We start from the raw sequence: 22,866 nt of genomic DNA on the forward strand, positions 1-22,866 counted from the left end.
ATTTATTCATATGGAGTTTCCTCCTTTTTCTCCCCCATCCCTATTGGGGCAAGTTAAGCCCCCCTCATGGAGGGGTAAGTATTTATGGCTGTAGATTCGTGTGTTTATGGGGCCAGTTTGCCTGCTTGTGGGATGAAAAACCCCAGATAAACTGGGGGAAAACTCTGCTGTCCACACCCAAGACCGGCTAACTTGGCTATGGCTGAGGAAGATCCTTAAGCTCCTCACATCAGTGACGGGAATCGAACCCAGGACACTCCTTCCCCAGGCATATGGTTGTGAAGCGCATAGCCACTAGGCTAACCGCACGGACTCTGCATTCATTAAAGTTATCATTCATAGTTATTCTTCCTCCTATTTACCACATAATGTAAAAACTCTTTGGGATTTCCTCTTGCCTCTTTGGCTTATTTCTCCTCGTGATCTGATTTTGGCTCCCTTACCATGCTGGTTACCTTTTTTGTCTGATCCTTGTAACTGTTCATGAGTTAGCTGGTCACCTTTCTCCTTATATACTCTATAACATTTGCTTTGTTTGCAGCTCATGCTTAATGATAGTACTCATCCATCTAATGCCTACCTGATTTACCCTCTGACCTTGGGTATACAGTGTGATATTGCTTCTTCCAGATATTCCTTGATTATCCCCATGCATTGTGAAGATCCTTCCCTTCCAAGGGAATATACACTTGGTGTTTTCAAATTTTTATGAAAACTTAATCTTTATACAACACATCACATATGCCAATTTTAACTTATTTACTTATATGTAGATATTTGTTACATTTTTTTTTAATCTTTTGACATGCTGCTTTATTGCCACAGATGCTAATGTGCCACAGAAATCAGAATAACAGCAACTGCCTTATCACAGGCATTAACCAGGTTTGTGAGAAATGCAGTTACTTGAACATGACAGGCTTTTGAGCCTAACATGGAAGGAAAGATGTCAGATAGCATGGAAGCATATGGGCTGTAGTGTTGGAAAATAGAATTGAAAATTAAATGAAAGGAAAAAAGACGCAAATTAATACTCTAGGGCAGAGGTCTACAACCAGTGCCCGCGGGCGCCGTGGCACCCACAGTGAATTTTTAGTGTGCCCTCAGAGATACTATTGTAAACTTCTTTGGAGCTTGCAGCAGTAATTTTGCAGCGTAGATCGCACTATGTCTGAGAGATACATTCATTACTAGTATGTGCTAAAATGCAAGAAAACATAAAGAAAAAACACTGCAAATATAATACATGATGGTACAAATTAAGTGAATATTGAATCCAACATTATTTCATAGCCGAATATAGAAACTACAAGAGCTTCGTGCCGAATATAGAAACTACAAGAGTTTTGTGCTGAATATATAGAAACTAAAAGTTTCAGTGGATGCAAGCATAAGTAGTGCCTTATGAGCAACTCTTAGTGAAGGTGGAGCAAGCTCCAGACCTCTTTCCTTAGTATTTTCCATAAATGTAAAGCACATCTTGCAGAGATCAGCAACCTTTTAAATATGAAGAGCGCAATATAAAATTTGAAAATTACAGATGGCTCATGACACAGGCATTTTTTCTCTCATTGCAGGCTTAGAAATTCTATGATTAGTTAGTTGTTTTTAAGAAAAATGAGATTTCAAATTTTAACATTTTATTTACCTCACTTTTACAACATATTTTTGTCACATATGAATGAATATAAAATACAATAAAAATAAAAAATTAATACAAAAAGAATATGCATGTTAACAATTAGCATGTATCTGTCATATCAGATGTGAGCGCCTTGCTTTATCACTCATAATGGCAAACGTATTTATTTATTATGCAATAATAGTGTGGCTATTTCTAAAAAAAAAAAAAAAAAGTAATATAGAAAGACATTTCAAAACCATTCATGCCAATTGTAATTTTAAGTTTAATTATTTAAATCTGGAAGAGTCGGCAACACAGCTCCCGCGAGTGTCATGGTGCCCGCAGTATTGCGCCCTTCGTATTAAAAAGGTTGCCGACCACTGCTCTAGGGAATGAGATGACAGTGGAAAATGGAAAAAAAGGAAAATGAATAGGCCTTCTCTCGAGGCATAGCAGTTCTTGGATTGATATTCTTGCCCTTTTTTATTAAATTTTTTTTAGAATAGGTGCTTAGGGAACCAGAATGCCACAGCTAAGAAACCAAGTACTGCGAAGATGTGCATGTATTGATGAAGCACACAGAAATGTCAGAAGGTAAAGAAGTAAGAATAGTGGGGATCTCAGGGATAGCAAGATCATCAAGACAGGTGAAAGAAATGGATGTTTTCATCCCTTTCTTTCACATCTACTAAAGCTATCCCTTAGTTAAAGAGCATAGGATAATCCAGAAATATGCTGCTATTAAAATAAATTTAAATAAATAGATATTAATATTGCTGTACAAAATTCTTCATCAATTATTCTCTTTTGTAATTTGAGCTTTTTTATTTGATGAATTGATTTTACTTCTGTAACTTTTAATATTGCTAATAATTCTCTTTTATCTAAAGCAGTTACAGTTCATTCTAAATACAGAATTAATAAATAATTGCTGAATTCACTATTATTCTTTCTCTCATATTTAGCGAACCAGAGACCAATGTATGGACAGTATTGCTGTGTGCCTTATGCAAATTATTTGATGGTAATGGTTTAAATGAAATGATTTCCTTACTTGATAAAGCTCTGAGAAGTGAAGCCCTAAACCTACAGGTAACATTCCCCATTATCCTCTTTTAAAATAAATTTTTACAATTAATTCAAGCCAAATTCTTCTTCAACCTTTTGGTTCTGTCCACTGCTGGATGAAGGTCTCCCCTGTGATTTTGCAGACCACTGAGTTTTCTGCCTCTCCCATCCATCTCACTCCTGCAATTTGTTCCAATTCATCCCTCAACCTTCTTCTCGCTCTTCCTCTTTGTCTTTCTCCATCCATTAGTCTCCGCTCTGTTGTTTTTCTAGTCCATCTCCCGTCACTGCATCTGGCAATATGGCCACCCCATCTCCACTTAGCCTGTTTAATGTATTTTAGATTATCCAAATATTTGTCTTCCTATCTCTATCTTTAAAGTCCATGTTTCTCCTCCATATGTTAGGACAGGAAGTATACACTTGTCAAAAGCTTTCCTTTTTAGACTCATAGGGATGTCACTTCTGAATATGTCTCTCATTTTCTCATAAGCCATCCATCCAAGGTGAATTCTTCATTCAATTTCTTTTCTTTGGCAATTCTCAAAGGATAACAGTTGGCCCAAATATACATATGAAGTAACTTGTTCTATTTTATGGCTTTCAACTTTGACAGTTCTATGGTTTATGTATTTATTCATCATTATTTTTGTTTTTTCTCTATTTATTTTTAATCCAGTTACTTTGAAGGCGTCATTTAGCTTATTTATCCTTTCTTCCAGATCTTCAAGATTATCTGCTATTAGGACAATATCATCTGCAAATTTCAAATGATGCAGCCTTTCTCCATATATGTTTATTCCTTTTGTTTCCCAATCAAGGCTTTTAAAGATTTCCCTCTAGTGCAGCTATAAATAATTGGGAGATATGGTGTTACCTTGCCGGATGCCTTTTTGTATTGAGAACTTTTCACTGTTTTTATATAATTTAATTACAGAAGTTGCATTATTGTAAATATGTTTTAGTGTTTCAATATATGGTTTTTCAGTTCCCTGGGTTTCAGGTGCTTTTAGTGTTGCAGATATTTTAACTGAAACATGCTTTTTCGTAGTCTATATAGGCCAGACATAAGGGTTTATTGTATTCGGTTGATTTTTCAATGAGCTGTCTTAATGTGTGAATATGGTCCAAAGTATTGTAATTTTTTCTAAATCCAGCTTGTTCACAGGATTGCATTCCCTCTAGTTAAGATTTTATTCTATTATTTATAATTTTTGTGAAGACTTTATATATGGTGGCGAGTAGGCTTATAGGTCTGTAGTTTTTAATTTCTTCCTTATTGCCCTTTTTAAAAATTAATATCAGGTGTGAATTGTTCCAATGTTTTTGGAATTTTTCTCTGTTTCTCTGTTAGGCATTTATTAAAGAGTTTAGTCAGCTGTTTGATAACAAGGCTTCCTCCCAGTTTTAAGAAGTCTACCATAATTTCATCTTCTCCTGGGGCCTTTCTATTCTTCATTTCCCACAGTGCCATTTCCACTTCACCTTGTAAGATCTCAGGGGCATCGTGTTCTTCCTCGCTGGAGTTATCCATAGATGATTCTTGGATGTCTCGGTCTTTGTCTTCATAGAGTTCAGTATAAAATTCCTGAATTCTTTTGATTATTGCATCTCTATTTTTTATAAGTTCACCATTTTTTCCTCTTACAGCAACTATTTCCTTTGTTCCAACTGATAATGTTTGTCTTAGGACCTTCATATTACTATTGTTTCCTATTGTTTCTTTAATTTTCCTAGTATTATATGATCTAATTTCATGTTTCATCCTTTTACGTCTAGTTTTACAAATTTCCACATGTTCTATTTTATTGGTGTCATTCATCTTTTCTTTTCTTCATCAGATCTAAGGTTCCTGTCTTAGTTTTTCCTCTCTTTGGTGCCTTTTTTACACCTCCTATTTCTAGTGCACAATTCAAGATAGATTTTGTTAAGATTTCATTAGCATCATCGATGGTAGTAGCTGTGTTTAATTTTTTTAGTTCATTTTTGAGTGATTCTCTATAGTAGCTTTTATTGTGGTAGAGGTTTTGTAGATTCACTAAATTGGACTTTTTTCTTATGAGCTTATTCCGTTCCCATTTTTTGTTGAGCCATACTTTTTCCCTTACTAGGCTGTGGTCACTTCCTGTATTAAATCTATTAAGCACTTCAGTATTATTTATTATATATCTTCTATTGGAGAGGATGAAGTCTATTTCATTGTAACCTTTCTTTTAGGCTTGCACGGTGATCCGAATGCATTTTTGGAAAAAATGCATTCGGATCAAAATGAATTCTTTTTTTTTTTTTTTCCCACCAGAGGTCAGGCCAACAATTGTGGTAGCGGTTAGTCAGTGTCTTTAACGAACCAGTATGATTGTGGTATAGCTTGTTTCCTGTGTATATTTGTACGCTCCAGAAGATGACCTTAACATAAAGGTCGAAACGTCGAATTGTAAAATTTTAGTAATAGTAAACTAAAGTTTCTATTTCATTGTAAGTTTGTCCATTTAGGCTTCTCCAAGGCCATTTTCTGTTGATTTTCTTCTTGAAAAACTGTTCATAATAAAGAGGTTATTTTCTTATGTGAATTCAATAAGTCTTTCTCCTCTTTCATTCCTCTGTCCAAATCCAAATTTACTGATGGAGTTCAGATGGTCATCTCTGCTTCCAATCCTGGCATTAAAGTCACCCATTATAATTATATAGAATTCTTTAGAATTATTTAATGTGGATTCTAATGTTTCATAGAAATCTTCTATCTCTTCATCTGGATGGTCCGTATATTTGTATAATTTTCAGTTGGTATCTTTTATTTATGAAGAGACTTAGTTCAGCTATTCTTGGTGTTATTTTATTAATAAACAGGACATTTTCCTTTATTGTTTTATTTATTAGGAATCCTACACCACCAGTTGAGTTTCTGTCACATTCACAATGGTAGAGTAGATGTCCATCTTTTAATCGCATGAGAGTTTCTTCTTTCCTTCTTATCTCTGAAAGGCCCACAACATCCCATTTTATATGGTCCAATTCCTTCATCAGTTCTTCCAATCTATCATCATCCTGTAGAGATCTGCAGTTATATGTTCCTACTAATATCCTTCTATCACTGTGCACTGTAGGTAGACTCATTGTAGCTAGTGGAGACGGTAGCATATTTTTTGACCTAGACCCTCTGCCTAAGTCCAGGATGCGTCCTTTTTATGCTGGACGACGGACGAGCCAGTATGTAATTTTCCTACTTGATTCATCATTTGCATTATCCTCATGGGAAGGTAGGTATTTGGCCTTATAGCAAATTAATTTACTAAAAATTGCAGAACAATGAGTGAAAGTGATGTAAAGAGGAAAGAATAAAAAAAGAGAGTAGATAACTAATTGAACTTACTAATATTCCACTGGATTTCCAGCTAACATCTTCAGAGCACAAATTACAAATGTGGTATATGCACAACAGCTAATTCAGTTGTTGTTGCTGTTGTTATAATTCAAATTGTAAATGAAGAGGAACTGTCCTTAAGAAAGTGCTCTCTAGGGAACAGGATAAATCCTCCAAAATTCAAACTTTTAAGCGCAACATTCCACCTAAGGAAATACTTGCCTTAAAATACTTGCATAGCAATAAAATAACATTATTATCACCAGAAGGGTTATGATACTGTCATTATTATTATTATTACACAGGCACCTCTGTGGAGTCCTAAGACTATCATCAAAAAATGTCATACCTCTCCTTGAAACCATTAATAGACAAAGCACTTACAACAGACCCATACAACCAGTCCCATTCATTCACCACTCTCTGAGAGAAAAATCTAGTCCTCATGCCTTTTGCTAATCACACACTCTTACCCAACTTCCAGGTATGACCTCTTGTTCTGCTCTCTCTTGCCAAGTGCTGAAACATTTCCTGTGCATCAATCCTATAAAATCCTTAAAAGTAACTTAAATGTTTCTATCATATCCTTCTCCTCTTTTTTTGCCTTCAACCAACTTTTGCAATCTACAAACCCTTAATCTGTCCTCTTAGGAAACATTTCCCAGACAACTCACAATATTGGACTCGCGTATGAATCCTATCCACCACTTCCTCATCCCCAAGAAACCTAGGTGACAAAATTTAGACACAATAATCCAAATGTGGTTGTATTAAGGCTTTATAAAGAGGAATGATAAGTCCTTTATATCTGCTTCTTCCAAGTAATCCTGTGAGCTACCCTGTCTACTTTTGCAATATGCCCTCTAAGCAATATGCCCTCTAATGCCCTGCTAAGGTAAAAAAAGTTGTGTACCAAAAGAAGCATTAGTTCAAAACATTCTAAACCAAAACAAGAGTGCTTCTTCAAAACATTCTAAACCAAAACAAGAGTGCTTCAGCGACATGTACTGTTTCCAACTAAGTCGATCGTTGTATAAAATAAGGCTTTCATCCACACAAATATCTTCTTCTGGTGTGTATAAACTTCCTGGAACTTCTTTTTGAGAGAGTCGGAAAAAAAACAACTATTTTTTTTTTTTAAGTTTTGGATTGGGATAATCAGAATCCTTTTAGCAAAGAGTAAAAATTTCATTATCAAGGAATACCTACATTCAGATCTCACTTCTGTAGAAAATGGGATCTCGATCAACCTTTTTTTTAGACCAGTACCATTTTATTTCTGATTTCTGAACTATGCCTTGAAGCAGTAGTAATGCTAAAACACCTTCAGTTCACTGCTGTCTGTCTTTCCAAAAAAAAACGAGAAAAATCTTTTGTAGCTGCAATGAACTGCGTAACTTTCTTTTTCATTTCCTCAACTATAATGTTCATTTTATCTTCATCAAAATATAATTCAAATAATTCCAATGAGCAATTACTTGCAGGGATATCTTGGGAAATACCAGGTGTTCCCATAAAAGAAAAGCGAGGATGACATAAACATACTGATCCAGCTGGTATATAGCCATCTCCTAGCTTGGGAAAAACCACAACTGTCTTCATCACTATCAGAATCTCTTGCAAATAATGTGGCAGATGTTTTGCACTTTTGCAAACTCAATGTGAAAGCCATTTTTTTACACCACATGCATCCTTCTTACTTTCGTTTCAAACAAAGTACACAAATTTCTTTTCTCACAATGAACGATAGATGTCTATGTGCGAGCAAGAAAACTAAATTATAAATGCACCTAGTCTGGTTATAACGATTGCAAAACAAAAAGGTTTACGGAAATGTGCTTGGAGCATTAGTGATGCTACCAGCAAATACAGAAATGCACTCACCGTGTTAATAATGCTAAGGAACGACACCAATGAATGTTCACAGTGTGTTTATGATGTCAGAGAGTTAAATATAGGTTACAAGATTTACAGTAAAATCCTGAATAAAAGACTTAGAAATATTGTAAACAATCTACTCACAGAACAAAATTATTTCAGACATGGAAGATCATATATAGACAATATTTGTATTAAAACAAATTATTAAAAAAAAAAAATGAGAATTTAATTTAGAGACTCGTTTGGCTGGTATTTATAGATTATGAGAAAGCTTTTCATTAAGTCACAGAGAAAAATTATGAAATATAATGAAAAAAAACAAAAAAAAAAAACAAGGATATCCAATACATTTTGTACGTATTATACAAAGTTTATATAATTATTATTATTATTATTATTATTATTGTTCCGGGAAACTCCAAGGAGTCAACAGACTCATCGAGGGAGGCCCTAACATCATGTCTGGAACAACTATTCAGCATTCACACAGTATCTATCATATCTTGCCTTGAATTCATTCACGGTCGTAGCACCCACAACAGACTCTGGAAGCTTATTCCACTCATTCACCACTCTCCAAGTAAAAAACCTAGCTCTAACACCCTTGTCAACCACGCTCTTGCCCAGCTTCCATGCATGGCCCCTAGTCCTCCCACCACCAGTCATATTTTCAAAAATATCTTCTGGATCAATCTTATAAAAACCCTTCAGTAATTTGAATGTCTCAATCATATCACCCCTCCTTCGCCTATCGTCCAATTTCTGCAACCCACAAATCCTCAACCTATTCTCATAAGGTTCATTCCACAGTCCTGCTATCATCTTGGTCACTCGTCTCTGGACCCTCTCCACTTCCTCCCCATCACGAAGAAACCCTGGTGCCCATAACTGGGCACAGAAGTCCAGGTGGGGTCTTATCAAGGCTCGATACAGAGGAACAACAACTTGTTTGTCTCTGCATGTTAAAGTATTTTTCATAAGCCAAGTGATTTGGTGAGCTGTTTTAGTCACTTTTGCAATGTGCCCCGTAAACTTCAACTCCCTATCCACCAGCACTCCCAAATCCCTGGCCTCATCAATCTCCTGGAGTACGGTTCCACCAATGCGATATACTGCTACTGCTGCTGTTCTTTTCACCCCAAAGTGCATAACCTTACACTTTGCCACATTAAACTGACATCCATTTTTCCTAGCCCAGTCCTCCAAACTATCCAAATCATCCTGTAAAATTTTGACATCCTGTGCACTCACAATTGCTCTACCCAATTTTGCATCATCAGCAAACAAGTGAACACTTCCTCTCAAATCCTTTCCAATATCATTGATGAACAAATTGAAAAGCAGTGGTCCAAGAACAGAGCCCTGCGGCACTCCACTAGTCACAAGACGTCTTTTTGACTCCACTCCTGAATAAACCACTCTCTGGTATTAAGGGTATAGCATAAATGTATTTTTATATATTAGGTAATAAATTAGCAGAAGAGATTTAAATTAATCAATGTATTAGACAAAGATGTCTATTCAATATATATAATGACCAGATTGTTAAAAGTATGGAAAACTACAATAAAATAAGGTATTTGGTTAACCAGGAGAACTGCTACCAATACAATGCTGTATGCAGAAAATCAGATAACTTTACAAGACACTGAAGATGACTTTTAAAAATCAGTTTATGAATAAAACAAAATAAGGCAAAAATACAATTTAAAAATTTCACAAAAGGAAACAAAAGTCATGGCATTTGAAGGTCAAGATCATGTTAGATCAAAAATAGTCATCATCATCATCATCATCAAATTCCTGACATGTACCCTCAAGGGGTGTACAGGATATGATACTACTACATGAAAAATTTACATCATTACTAACTTCCTATCTACAATTTTCCTCCAAATCAGTCTGTTACTTGTCAAGACTCCAACATTATCAGATCTTATATTTCTATCGTCTATGGCACTTTGTACCGTATCAACCCACCTATATCTTGGTCTTCCTCTGGGTCGTTTTGCTGCCAACCTGGCAGAGAACACTTGTTTTGCTAATCTTTCCTTACCCATTCTGTTTAAGTGACCATACCACCTGAGATTAGCTCTGCTAACGCATTCCTGGATGCTGACAATGTCAAGTTCTTTCCTAATATCCTTGTTTTTAATATGATATTGCCATTGAATCCATCTGTTCACGCCTCTAATATTTCTCAGGCCTCTCATATCTGCGGTCTCTAGTCTTTGGTCAAGTGTTTTAAAAACTCTGACCGAGCTCTCAGATCCATAAGTTAAAACTGGTTTGAACACTGTCTTGTATACAGCTAATTTAGTGTTCCGACTAATTTCTCTCTTATTCCATATGAATTTGTTCAATTGACTTCTCACCATACTAGCTTTGCTGATTCTGTTGTCTATTTCTATATGTAATTTACCATCTACAGTAAAAATCGTGCCTAAGTAGCTGAAATGTTTTACTTGTTCCACAGGTTCCCCCTTTCACAACACAGTTGACATTTTCAACAATTTTACCTATTTTCATTGTCTTTGTCTTTTTAATGCTGACTGACCTTCATACCATATCTATTACAACAGTTATTCAATTTAGTCAGGGAATCTTGCAAACTTGTAGCGGATTTATTTAGAAGTATAACATCGTCCACATAAAGCAAAGAGCTGACATTAACATCTCCAATTCTGATATCAGGTTTAATACCACATTCCTTCATAATATGATCCATATAGATAATGAATAACAGAGGGTATAATGTACATCCTTGTCTCACACCAGATTTAACATTAAACCATCTTCCTGTACTTCAATTCTAACTGCTGACTCACAACTCAAATAAAGACAAAGTATTGCTTGATATAATGCCCCATTGACACCATATAACTGCAGCGTATTGAATAGCTTCTCTCTTGGCACCTTGTCATATGCCTTTTCCAAATCGACAAAACTTAAATACAGGTCTTTGTTATATTCCCATGCATTCTCAATTATTTGTCGTAAAGTGAAGATCTGATCCTGACAGCCTCTATATTGCCTGAATCCACCAAGCTTTTCTTCCATAATTCTTCTCAACCGTTTCTCAAGTATACTTGCATAGATCCTGCCAGGAACACTCAGTAGGGAAATACCTCTGTAATTCTCACATTTAGTTTTATATCCCTTTTTATATTACTTTTACTATTTCAGCTCTACTCCAATCATCAGGAATTCGTCCCTCTGAACTATGCAGTGCAGCCACTGTAAGACTTTTATACCACTATACTTCAGCATTTCTGGTCAAATATCATCTATTCTGCTGCCTTTCCATATTTCAAGCCTTTGATGGCTTTTTCTACTTCAAGTATGGGTATGCATTTCTGACTGCATGCCTGATCAGTGTTTTTTTATCACTGTGCTGTCAACACTGCTAGTTTCATTTAGCAGTTTTTCAAAGTAATTACTCCATACTTCAAGGATATCTTTTTCTCCAGTTTTCATGTCACCTTTATCATCTCTAATTCCTTTTACAGCACTCTTTCCTCCATTCTTAAGCTTCTTCAACAACCTCCAGAATATTTTACCACCTTCTTGATATTTATTTTCTATGTTCTTGCCAAAGTCCTCCCATGACTTTTGTTTAGCTAGTTTTACACATTGTTTTGCTTTCTTACATTTGTCTCTGTATTCTCTAAGAGCAAAAGCTGACTCATTTGCCAGGAACTTTTGATATGCTCTCTTCTTTTTCTTCAATGCCTCTTTAACTTCCTGTGTCCACCATGGAGTTCTGATTTTTCTATCCTTGCAGACAACCTCACCACATGCCTCTCTGGCTGAATCAATCAGGGTTTTCTTTAAGGCTTCCCACTGCATCTCCAAGGTTTGGTTCTGTTCTCAAACTCTTTCATTTTTTCTTCAATAATCTTTTGTATTTTAGTCTACATTCACATCTGAGAACTGCTCAACTTTTATTCGCTTTAAAACTTTCTTAAATGTTATTCTTTTCAATATGAAATTCAATTTTATCCTGCTCAAGACTAAACAGTGATCATTTCCAATTTCAAATCCTCTGTATACTCTGGTGTCCTGCATCAGGGAGAAAACATTACTATGAACAATAACATAGTCAATGAGACTTTCTTATTCCTTGCCTCTTCTCTCCATGTGAATTTGTGCACATTTTTATGTTGGAACATTAATAACCAGTCCATGTCCTGAGCAGAAATCCAACAGGCATTTGCCATTATTACTAGCTTTGCTCTTTTCTCCAAATTTTTTCAAAATATTTTTAGTATGTCTCACAATCATTTCCTACTCTGCTATTTAGATCCCCAACAAGGACCAATTTTTCCTTTTTCATTGTGTCAGTTGCTTTTTCTAAAGCATCAAAAAATTCCTCCACTTCTACCTTAGTAGAACCTTCTGTGGGACCATAAGCACAAATAAGTCTCATTGTCCAGTTCCCCATTCTCATATTTGCCCACATCACTCTACTTGACATTGCCTGCCATTCAAGAAGATGAGCCTCGTATTTTGTGTTGAATACTATGGTTACTCCTTCTTTTCCTTGATTGTCATTTCCTGAATATAACATTTTGTATTTATTGCTCAGAAAGATCTCGCCAGTGTTTGTCTTTTTTGTTTCAGTCACCCTTATTATGTCGATCTGGTACTTATCTAATTCTTCAGGTAGCTCCATTTCTTTGCCATTCAGGCTTCTTATGTTGATAGTGCCAATCTTTAACTCTGGTGATGTTGAGTTGTGGTGTGTTTTCAGATTTGTTCCAGAAGCTGACTTTTCACTGTTCGCCCTGATTCCCTGGCAAAAACAACAGGGGCCTTGTTTAACTGGGCGACGCCCCAGTCGGCATGAAATTTTGTCATGTTGTACCATCATTTTCTATATTGGTTTAAGCCAATGAGAATACAATTTGGTCTTCTAAATCCCAAATTGCCAGCCCATCCTCGTTCTTCAGTATCTAGGTAGATACCCAACAGAGTGCACCACGAGAAGATGAGGATTGGACTTTAGGTCAGAAGCCCTGGTCGGTTCTCCGACCTCCAGACTATGTCGGACCTCCACATAGCCTTTAAAGGCTATGTGGAGGTCTCCTCTCAGTTATACAGCTTTGACCCTTAAGCACCCCCCCTCAAAAATAGTCATAGAAAATAAAATAACAGGTGACACAGTTTTATTATTTAGGCTGCATAACAACATATCCAAAAGATAAAGATATAGAGGGAAAAATAAAGAAGTTTCAGAAAATCAATGGAACAATTAAAAAGGACACTGAATAAAAAAAAAAAAAAAAAAAAAAAAAACACAAGAAGAGAAACTCAACTAAAATCATTAAGTAAGGACCATATCCACTCTAGTATATGATTCATAAACATGAACTGTTAAAATGAAAGATGAAAGTAAAATACAAGCTGCAGAAATGAGACTTTTAAGAGCAATTAAAGGATGTACAAAATTTGAACCATGTAAACCCACTGAACACTACAAATCCTGCCATGCAAATTCAACAAACTTCCAACACATGTAAAAAATGAAGACATCAGAAGAGAACTAGATATTTATAATGTTAATGAAAAGATCAAGAAATCTAGAGAGAAATGGAAAAAAAAAAAAAAAAGCATCTATTTAGGATGGAAAGATATTGGACACCAAAAGAGAAGGCAGATAAATATAGACCTGGGGGAGAGGAAAAATAGCTGCAAGATGGAAAGACCAGCGAAGTTGGAACAGGCAAATGCAAAATCCTTGAAGAGAAGAAAAAGAAGAAATTTTTTCCTATATTATGTACATGTTAAACAGCATTTGTCCAAGCATGGAGTCACAGGGCTCTGTGCTTGACAAAGTTACCGCTTTGTCAAGCACGGTCAAAGTTACCTCTTTGACCTTTGTTACCGCTTTATCATTTATACTCATGAAAGTTGTCCTTCCATAGTCATTCTTCCTCCTACTTGCCACATAATGAAAAAAAAATCTGTATGATATCTTTTTGCCTGTTTGGCTAATTTCTTCTCAATCTGATTTTGCCTTCCTTTCATGCTGGTCACCTTTCTCCTTCTATACCCTCACAAAATTTTATTTGTTTGGAGTTCATGCTTAATGATAATACTCATCCATCTAACTCCTACCTGATTTATCCTCTTGACTTTGGGTATGCAGTGTGATATTGCTTCCTCCTAAGTGTATCATAGTCACATACCTTATATTTCCACATATACCATTTCTTAACTGGAATTTCTACCTCCCAAGTCAAGATCACATGATCACTTTTCCTGATTGGAGGCAGTGTAGCCCCCCTTAGTTAAGGGCAGATCTTCTAACCCTATAACAAGATCAAACACTCTCAATTACTCTGAGTTCCATCCATCACATTCTGCTTGAAGTAATTATCTCTCAGTAAGTGTATAAATTACATTTCTTTCCTCCTTTCAATCTGTCTCCAAAGTTGAAATCCCTATAATTATTACTCGACTTGTACTCATTGTACTGATATCTAGTAAAGCATGTTTTCCAAATTGGCCTGTAGCAGCAACTAAGTTTATATTTTTCCTGTTAGCCCCGATGTCACCAGACTGACTCAAAAGAACTGCTCTCTGCCCAGTTGACTCCTAATATTGTTGGCTGCAGTTTATCTGCTATCATCAGCAGTACCCACCCCCCTGTCCTGTCTACTCTGCCCTCTCTGAAAATACTAAACCATCACGTTATATCCCTGTAATCATCTGCTGTTAGCCAAGTCTCAGTATTGCTTATAACTTTTAGCGAGATTGCACTAACCAGTGGCTCTTATTCCTGATGCTTCCAGGATTAGTATATAGAAACCCTAGCATCTTCTTTGGTCCCCAACCACCGTTACATCCTGAATTGACTATCCCATTCAATATTGCTTCCTGAGAGACTACTGCTGCATTTTTTGTTCATTCACACACTCATTCACTTCATGTGTGCCTTAACACACACACACACTCACCTGCATCCACCCTAATTGCTTTAGTTTTACTGACTTTGCCCTTCCAAACTCTTAGTGGACAAAGGTTTCTCCAGACAGCTAACTCCAAATCCATTTAAGTGTAGTCCATCAGCATTATATAACTCTTTCCATCCATCAAACTCAGGCCATAGGTCCATGAACCCTATATTATTTCTTCTACATAACCTGCATATTGATTCATTAGCATCATCACTCTCCTTCTCAGTTCATCTCTGTCATAGCACGGCAGCAGACTCAGAAACTTCACCCACTTGCTCTTCTTTTTCACTTCCTTCAACAACTCCTTCACATCCTCATACAATATTTCTCACCTGAGAGGTGAAAAATATTGTATGAGGATTTCCCTTTCTGCATTCTGGTAGCAATTATGGACCAAACAGATTATAACAGAAGAATGAACAGTCCTCTTAAAGACTTTTCTACATACCAGATTATATATCAGGATTTAGTTGGATGCTTATATGGGCCAGGGAATGTAGAGGGTGGTGATGAAGAAATGTATAAACAACTTGGATTAGTGAACAAAGAAAGAGTAATTATTCTGAGTGATTTTAATTATGGCAGTATAGTTTAGAATGAAGAGATAGCATTTGGGAATAAGGAAAATGAATTTCTTGAGTTCTTCAGAGAGAGATAACTATCTCATGCAGCATGTAAAGAAGGGCATGCGGGGGATCCAGAGTTTTACATCTGGTCATTTCATCAAAGGATGTAATTGTGAGTGAGGTTTTCACACTTTCCTCCAGTTGGTGAAAGTGATCACTGGTTGTGGCTAGCCATATGTAGACTTCTTTGAGGAAAGGATATATGTGGAATTAAAGGCTCGTGATTATGACAAGCTTACAGTAGGAGACAGCTTAGAGCTATAGCAGGGGATGAGGAGTTGAGCGGTAAAGAAATAAATGCTGCATGGGAAATAACAAAGAAATAAATTACAGCATCAATATGTGAATGTATTCCAAAGGCCAAAAGGCTGAATAAGTTAGGTGTAAGATGGATGAATGAGGGGCTTAAGCATGAAATCTGTAAGAAGAAGGCACTTTGGAGATGGTACTAGATGATTAATGGTAATAATCATTTACATGAAGAGTATAAAGAACAAGCCAGGACAGTGACAGTAAGGAAAACAAAAGTGCAGCATGAGCAGAAATTTGCAAATCAGGCAAACAAAAACTTAGAAATTTTTTTTAGATATGTGACAAGTAGAAGGAAGAATGATCATGGTAAGATTATGTTAATGGATGAAAATGGTAAAATGGTAACTGCTGCAGAAGACATTATTGAGGTATTCAGTGATCGATTTATAATGTGTTTCATCCTGATCAGCGTGGAATCATGGGGAACTTGAGTGTAGAGGACATAGGAGAGGATGGCTTACTTGTAAGTGAGCAGGAGATATTTGAGAAAATAAATAACCTTGTTGTCAATAAGGTGATCGGATTTGATGATATATCACCACACATCTTAAGGGAATGTTCCAGGGAATTGGCATGCCTGTTTAATAAGAGTCTTGCAACAACAGAGGTTCCAAGGGAGTGGAAAGAAGGTAAAATTGTTCCACTACATAAAGGTGGTCATAATATAAATTTTTATATGTGTGTCTTATTTATATTAAAGTCCTATCGACTGCACCATTTGTAAATTGTCTATTTGTTTTGTTCTCTAAGCTTCTCTATCTTAAATTTTGTTCCTTCGTTTTTTCCTGCCCTTGCCCTCTGTTCCTACTGCACATAAAGCAGATTGATTCTAGCTATTGCCGGCTATATGATTGTGGTATATTCAATTTCTCTCGCTCTCCTGCCTGAAAATTTTATTTGATTTATAACTGCACCAGCCAGGCAGATTATTAGAGACTAAGAGATTAAAAAAATCAAAGGCAAGATCTTAACAAACAAAAACCTTCTTGACCATATAGCAAGTTGTGGCAATATCTAATCAACACACATACCCAGGTCCATAATTTTTTTTTTAGATAGTGCATTGGCAATGATCAGATCAAAATCTGGTTAAAACAAAGCATTTTATTCTAACTAAAAATTGAGGTCACTAACTAGACAAATAGTGTAGGGGAATAGTTGTGTCTCTCAGCATGGCTAACTCCAGCAATTTCTTGACACAATTAAAACATGCACATTCTGTGTTTATGCAACCCTAACATACTACTTAGTACTATATAATACATTCTATACAAATAGTGGGGAATAACTATTTCTCCCAGCATAGCTAACTTCAGAATTTTTACCTTACACAAATATAACATATACATTTTTGCTACTGACACTGTACTCTATTCTATACAAAATTTACCATAGACACTGGTGTAACATATATTACAATTCTTACATATCTACATTCCAAGAAACATCAATATGAACTGATGTTCTCTATATGAACAGTTCTTTTCCATGAACAAAGTCTCTATTGGGATATCTCAAATTTTTGCCTTGACTCTGGATACTTTCTTGACTTGGACATTTCTATACTCTGTATACTGTATCACTTGCTTTTGGCCTGAGTAGCAAATGACATCCTTCCTCAGCTGGCGGCTGCCTGTTGACTACACTAGTAGGCGTATAGAGAACCTTTGATTTTGCTTCCAACGTCTATCCATAGGATACCATGGCAGACCTCGGAAACTACCAGAAGACTTACTGTCGATGAAGCTCTGATGATAGACCATCAGGGTCACAAGGTACGAACTACCACGCCTCCAGCCACGTGCGCTGAGTCATCACTTTTTCTCTTCTCCTCCCATACAGCCGAAAATGGAACTAAAAGCCAGCCTAGATTCCCTCTTCTCCTCTTTTAGCCTCTTAAATATCCTTCTCATTCTTTGTTCTTACTCTGGAGTGTCCATGATTACCCTTCAGTATGATGACATCACTCTGGTCCTCTCTTGTTGAAAGTCTTCATTTTAGGAACTTAATTTGTTTGCAAGTTATTGCGAACCTTTCTGACATTTTTTTTTTTTTTTGCTGACTCACTGTGTTAATAAGGGGTAATACCTTTCCTATTTTTAAGCACAATAAACAGGTAAACAACATTTATACACTGTATTTTCTACATTATTTAGATTTTTCACCACAACTCCAGATATAGGCTAATTTCTATATCTGGAGTTGTGGTGAAGATACTAGAGATGGGCGAGAAGTATAATAGCAGTATTCTCTGGTTATCGGCATGGGTTTTTAAAGGGAGATCATGTTTTACTAACTTATGTACTATAACAAGGTGCAAATACCTTGGACTGGGGAGATGCATATTCAGTAGTGTACTTGGATTATGCAAAAGCTTTTCATAGACTGCCACATGGCAAGCTGTTAAATAAATTGAAACAGATGGGATTGAATAACAGATTTCTGGGTTAATCAGTAACGGGTTTTCAGATAGGTATCAGAATGTTATATATAGGGATACAGTATCCCAAAAGAGGAAGGTCACTAGTGGTGTACTGCAGGGGGACAGTTTTGGGACATTGTTGTTCAATTTGTATGTTAATGATATTGGGATGGATTTAACTTGTGATCTGCAGCTGATGCAAAATTGGGGAGAATAATGCAGAGTCAAGCAGATGTTATGGCCTTACAGGAGGACTTGAATAGATTGCATAAATGGGCAGGTAAGTGTCAGTTCAGTGTTGCAAAGTGTAAGGTTTTGAGATTTGGTAAGCAATGATGGGATGCAAAGTTTGTATGTTAATGATATACCCTTGGTGCAAAAACTTTAATGGCAAAGGAGATGAGAAATCTGGGAATGGTGGCAGACAAAGACCTGAAATTCAGGGGCAACATTGCATAAGTTGTGATGACGTCACATCGGATAATAGCAATGATGTGGCCTCTCTATTTCTGACATGCAGAAATATAGAGGTTATGATGCCATTGTATAAGACTTGATTAGGCCTCATATAGATTATTGTGGACAGATTTGGTCACTGGGTTTTTGAGCATGTAGTACTTGAAATGTGGAGTACGAGGACAGATTGAGAGAATGGAAATTGCAAAGTCTCATGAATAGGACAAAGGTGGGGGGGGGGGGTGGAGATATGATTAAGACATATAAGCTAGTCAGGGGTTGTAATCAGTTTCACATGGAAGAGATTTTTCATAGAATTGTAGAGGGGGAGCGATAAAATAAGAGTCCATCACTGGATAAGGAGGGTGTGAGCAGAGGAGTGAGGAGAATGTTCTTTGCATGGAGAGTGGTTAGTGAGTAGAATGCATTGCATGAATGTGTTGTGAATGTAGATACATTGAATCAGTTTTAGGCATGGTTGGATGAGCATTGTGTGCAATAGTGTGTACCTCCCACGACAAGTCTCTGACTCTATGAAGGTCAGGTGTTAATAATAATTCTACAAAATCTCAAAATGAAAAAAGCATGCAAATTGTTTAAAAAAAGATTACAAAAATTCACAATCCTAATATTTCCCCCTCCCCTTCATCCTACTGATAGTATACAGAATAATCCATTTTTATGATACCTGGTAGGTTATTCTGTACTATCAGTACAGAATAACCAATACAAATTACTCCTTTCCTTATCCACCATGGGCAGCTTTCCTTCCTGTATCAAAATTCTGTTCACTTTAAAAGCTTAATAAAAAAAAAATCTGATAGACAAGCTTAGGTGTTCAACATTATTCATAATATATTTTAATGTTATTACAATTCCAAATGAACTAAATTATAAAAAAAATGTTTATTAACTGGCTTATAATTTACTGGAATAATTCACATATCACTTAAAAATCCAATTTAGTATCCTCCGATGTTGTTAAAAAAAAAAAAAAGTGTATTACTGCTATGCAGGAAGTATTACTATTTTGATCAACATTAGATGGTGCCAGATTAGGACTTTAGATCTTTTGTCAATTACGATTTGAATCATTTCACTTACTCTTTGTTGTGTGTTAACTGTGACGTGGTATTCTCTGCAGATGCTGGTTTGAAATCCAGCACAATATAAGCAATTAATAAACATTCTTTTTATAATTTAGTTCATTTGGTGTAATACTGTAAAAATGACTTAATAAAAAAAAATCTTAACCTGAAAGATTCAGACGTCATGGTTGGCTTTGATATTACTTTACTGTTTATCATTATGTGATCGATAGATCCTCAAACCTTATCAAGCCATATTTCCCCTGTAAGATATTTGAATTATTCAAATTCACCATTTATTCAGGCTATTTTTCACAGAATTAAAAATATACAGATAACTACATGAGACTACTATGGGTTCTCCTCTTTCCCCCCTCTAGCCAATTTCTATAAGGAATTTCTAGCAAATCAACTTGCACTCAACACAGCTACACATGAACTGTCAGTTTGGCTATGCTATGTAGATGATATGCTTCGTGTTTGTCCTCTTAGCCCCTAGCCACATCAGATAACATTTTTAGTGAACTTCAGCTGACATCCAAAAATACACTTCACTATACAAAAGGAAACTAACAGCTGTCTTCCCTTCCTAGACATACTGTCTAGGGCAGGAAGTGATTTATTTATTTTATTTGTATAGGATTCCACCTGTTCCTCCACTGTCCCTTAGGATTGTTGAGCCCGCCTAGTGAGGGATTAAGTATGTATTTTATGAATGTAGATCCGTGTGTGTGTTCACAGGCCAGTTTGCCTATTCTGAGGGACGAAAAACCGAAGTTGCCAGGTGAAAAAAACCCTCTCCCTCAATATGAGACTGACTAACTCACCTTTAGTTGAAAGAGACCAGATAAAGGTTCCTCGTTGTGGACGGCAATCAAACCCAGGACTTTTAGATCAAAGGGCTTCATCTATACTGACTGAGCTATGAAGGCTCTTTTCTCTTTACAGGTTTATGTTTATATACACTGAATATAAGGGATAGGAATAGTTTTACTGTGATCTTGTGTGTTCATAGCATGTATTTAGCTATTTAATAGCTAAATTATAGGGGATTGTAGCCATTGGCTAAAAATGTGTTAGGTACCATCATAACATTTTTTTAGCCAATGGCTACAGCTATAAAATAGATAAAATACATGCAACCAAAATACAAGATCACAATAAAACTATTCCTATACCTTATACTCAGGACACATCTAACTTACTAATACTTGATTAGGTATTAGTATTCATCATACCATTCTTTCGTTAGATGATTACAATATAAAACATTAGTCAACAAAATTCTATGTCAACTTTCAAGGTAGTCAGATGAACACAAAAAACAAGACTTGAGAGGAACACAGTGAGTCTTTTTTATATAGTCAGTCACAGATAAAATATCAAGGATACAATGCCAACAAAATATAAAAGTTGCCTTCTACTATTTCAAGGTCTCTAATCTCCTGAAACTCTAAACACCCCCCCCATCAAAAAACTAGTGTCTGTATGATCAACTGCACCTGTGATTTGCATTACATAGGGCAGACAGACAGGTCACGAGAAGTACACCAATCTGAACACATCAAGGATGTAGAGAACAAAAGAAACAAATCAAGACTGGTAGCACATGCTACTGAAACCAAACATCAGGTTTTTTGACAACAAACCAAAATGCTCCACAGATTACAGATTTTTCTCAAGAACATTCAAGAAATCAGCTGAAATGATCAGACATTTTCAACAGTGCAATAAAAAAACAAGGGATAATTTTTCATTAAGTCTGGTCTTCTCTAATTCAGCACAATACACATGCTTACTAGTAGTTCACAGAAGACCATGAACCAGCAAAGAACTTCATAGCAAATGTGTGATTTCTATTGTTATTCCTGTTTCCAAATATTTCATTATGTATGTTACCTTTTATAACCAGTTTTTTTAGTTTATTCACTTATTTCACCCTGATGATGATGATGCAAAACACAAGAATTTTCATGAAACTATTTGTAGTGAAGAATTTATGGAGATACAACACATGTGTTAGAATAATTACTCTACTTATCATTAAAAAAAAATAACATTCGACATTTCACTATGAAGTGTTTACTATGAATGCTGACCACCATGTAACCTTAAAAGAAAGAATTTTCATGAAACTAATTGAGTAATCAATAAATCCCATCTCTTTCATTTGGAAGAATACCAGGAAAAATTGCAAATATATCCTCATTCCACAGAAACCTACATAATGATATCAGAAAAGATAGCTAAAGTCCTCTAGAAATATAATCTCCATACAACTTTCAGACCACGCATTCATCTAGCAACCTTCATCCATTCTCCCAAGGATGGAAAGTTGCATGTATTTAGCTATGGTCAAGCAGAATATGGACTGCCAGACCATATTCTGAGCATTGCATCATGCAGAATGAAATAAAATAAGAACTATGCTGCATAGAAGGTCTGATATAAATAAGGATCAGCTGTGAAAATCTTCCCTGCACTGTTAACAAATACTGCTGCATGAATTTACCAAAGGTCTGGGTGGCCATCATCATCATTATTTATCTAATTAAATGTTGTGTGTTTATCACATTTGTAATTTGGGTGATGATGCTGGTTGAAAATTCATTGAAATATTAGCAAGTTCAATAAATTGCTTATTTTCTTCTGGTGGTGTTTATACCATAAAGAACTGTTATGAATAACAACCAGCATCTAAGCCTATCTATCCTATCTATATGTATGAGTGAAAGAAAGGAACTAGAATGATGTGAAGATGCAATGCTCAGGGCTGTGAAAGTGTTTGTAAATATTTTTAATGGAACTAAGGCTATGAGAATGAAGCCTGGGCAAGTACAGTAGTTGAATGTATTAATAAATACAACATGAAAATAGATAATTATGGTATGAGAGAAGACATGAAAGAAGAATTAAGACTGTGAGTCTGTTGTTGCAATGTTTAGTATGTGGTATATGAAATGATTTTGATAGGTGAAATAATTTGTATTTGCAAGATGGATGAATATGGAATTAGATATAGAGAAAGAAACTGTTCCAAAAAGTGAAGGCATCAGCTTGCAGGTT

General features: G+C 35.8%; 1 protein-coding gene across 1 annotated transcript in view; it reads left to right on the forward strand.

Moving 5' to 3' along the window:
- The window catches only part of LOC150098133 (NBAS subunit of NRZ tethering complex-like), a 1,063,858-nt gene that overhangs the window by 990,671 nt on the left and 50,321 nt on the right, over window positions 1-22,866 (forward strand). Inside the window, exon 56 of the mRNA XM_090406267.1 lies at window positions 2,590-2,716. Coding sequence (XP_090262393.1) covers window positions 2,590-2,716 — 127 coding nt within the window. The remainder of the gene's footprint in view (window positions 1-2,589; window positions 2,717-22,866) is intronic.

The sequence above is a fragment of the Typopeltis vanoorti genome, chromosome 16 (genome assembly GCF_054136105.1).
Source record: "Typopeltis vanoorti isolate ZY-2024b chromosome 16, IOZ_Tvanoo_1.0, whole genome shotgun sequence".
In the NCBI taxonomy this organism is placed as follows: domain Eukaryota; kingdom Metazoa; phylum Arthropoda; class Arachnida; order Uropygi; family Thelyphonidae; genus Typopeltis; species Typopeltis vanoorti.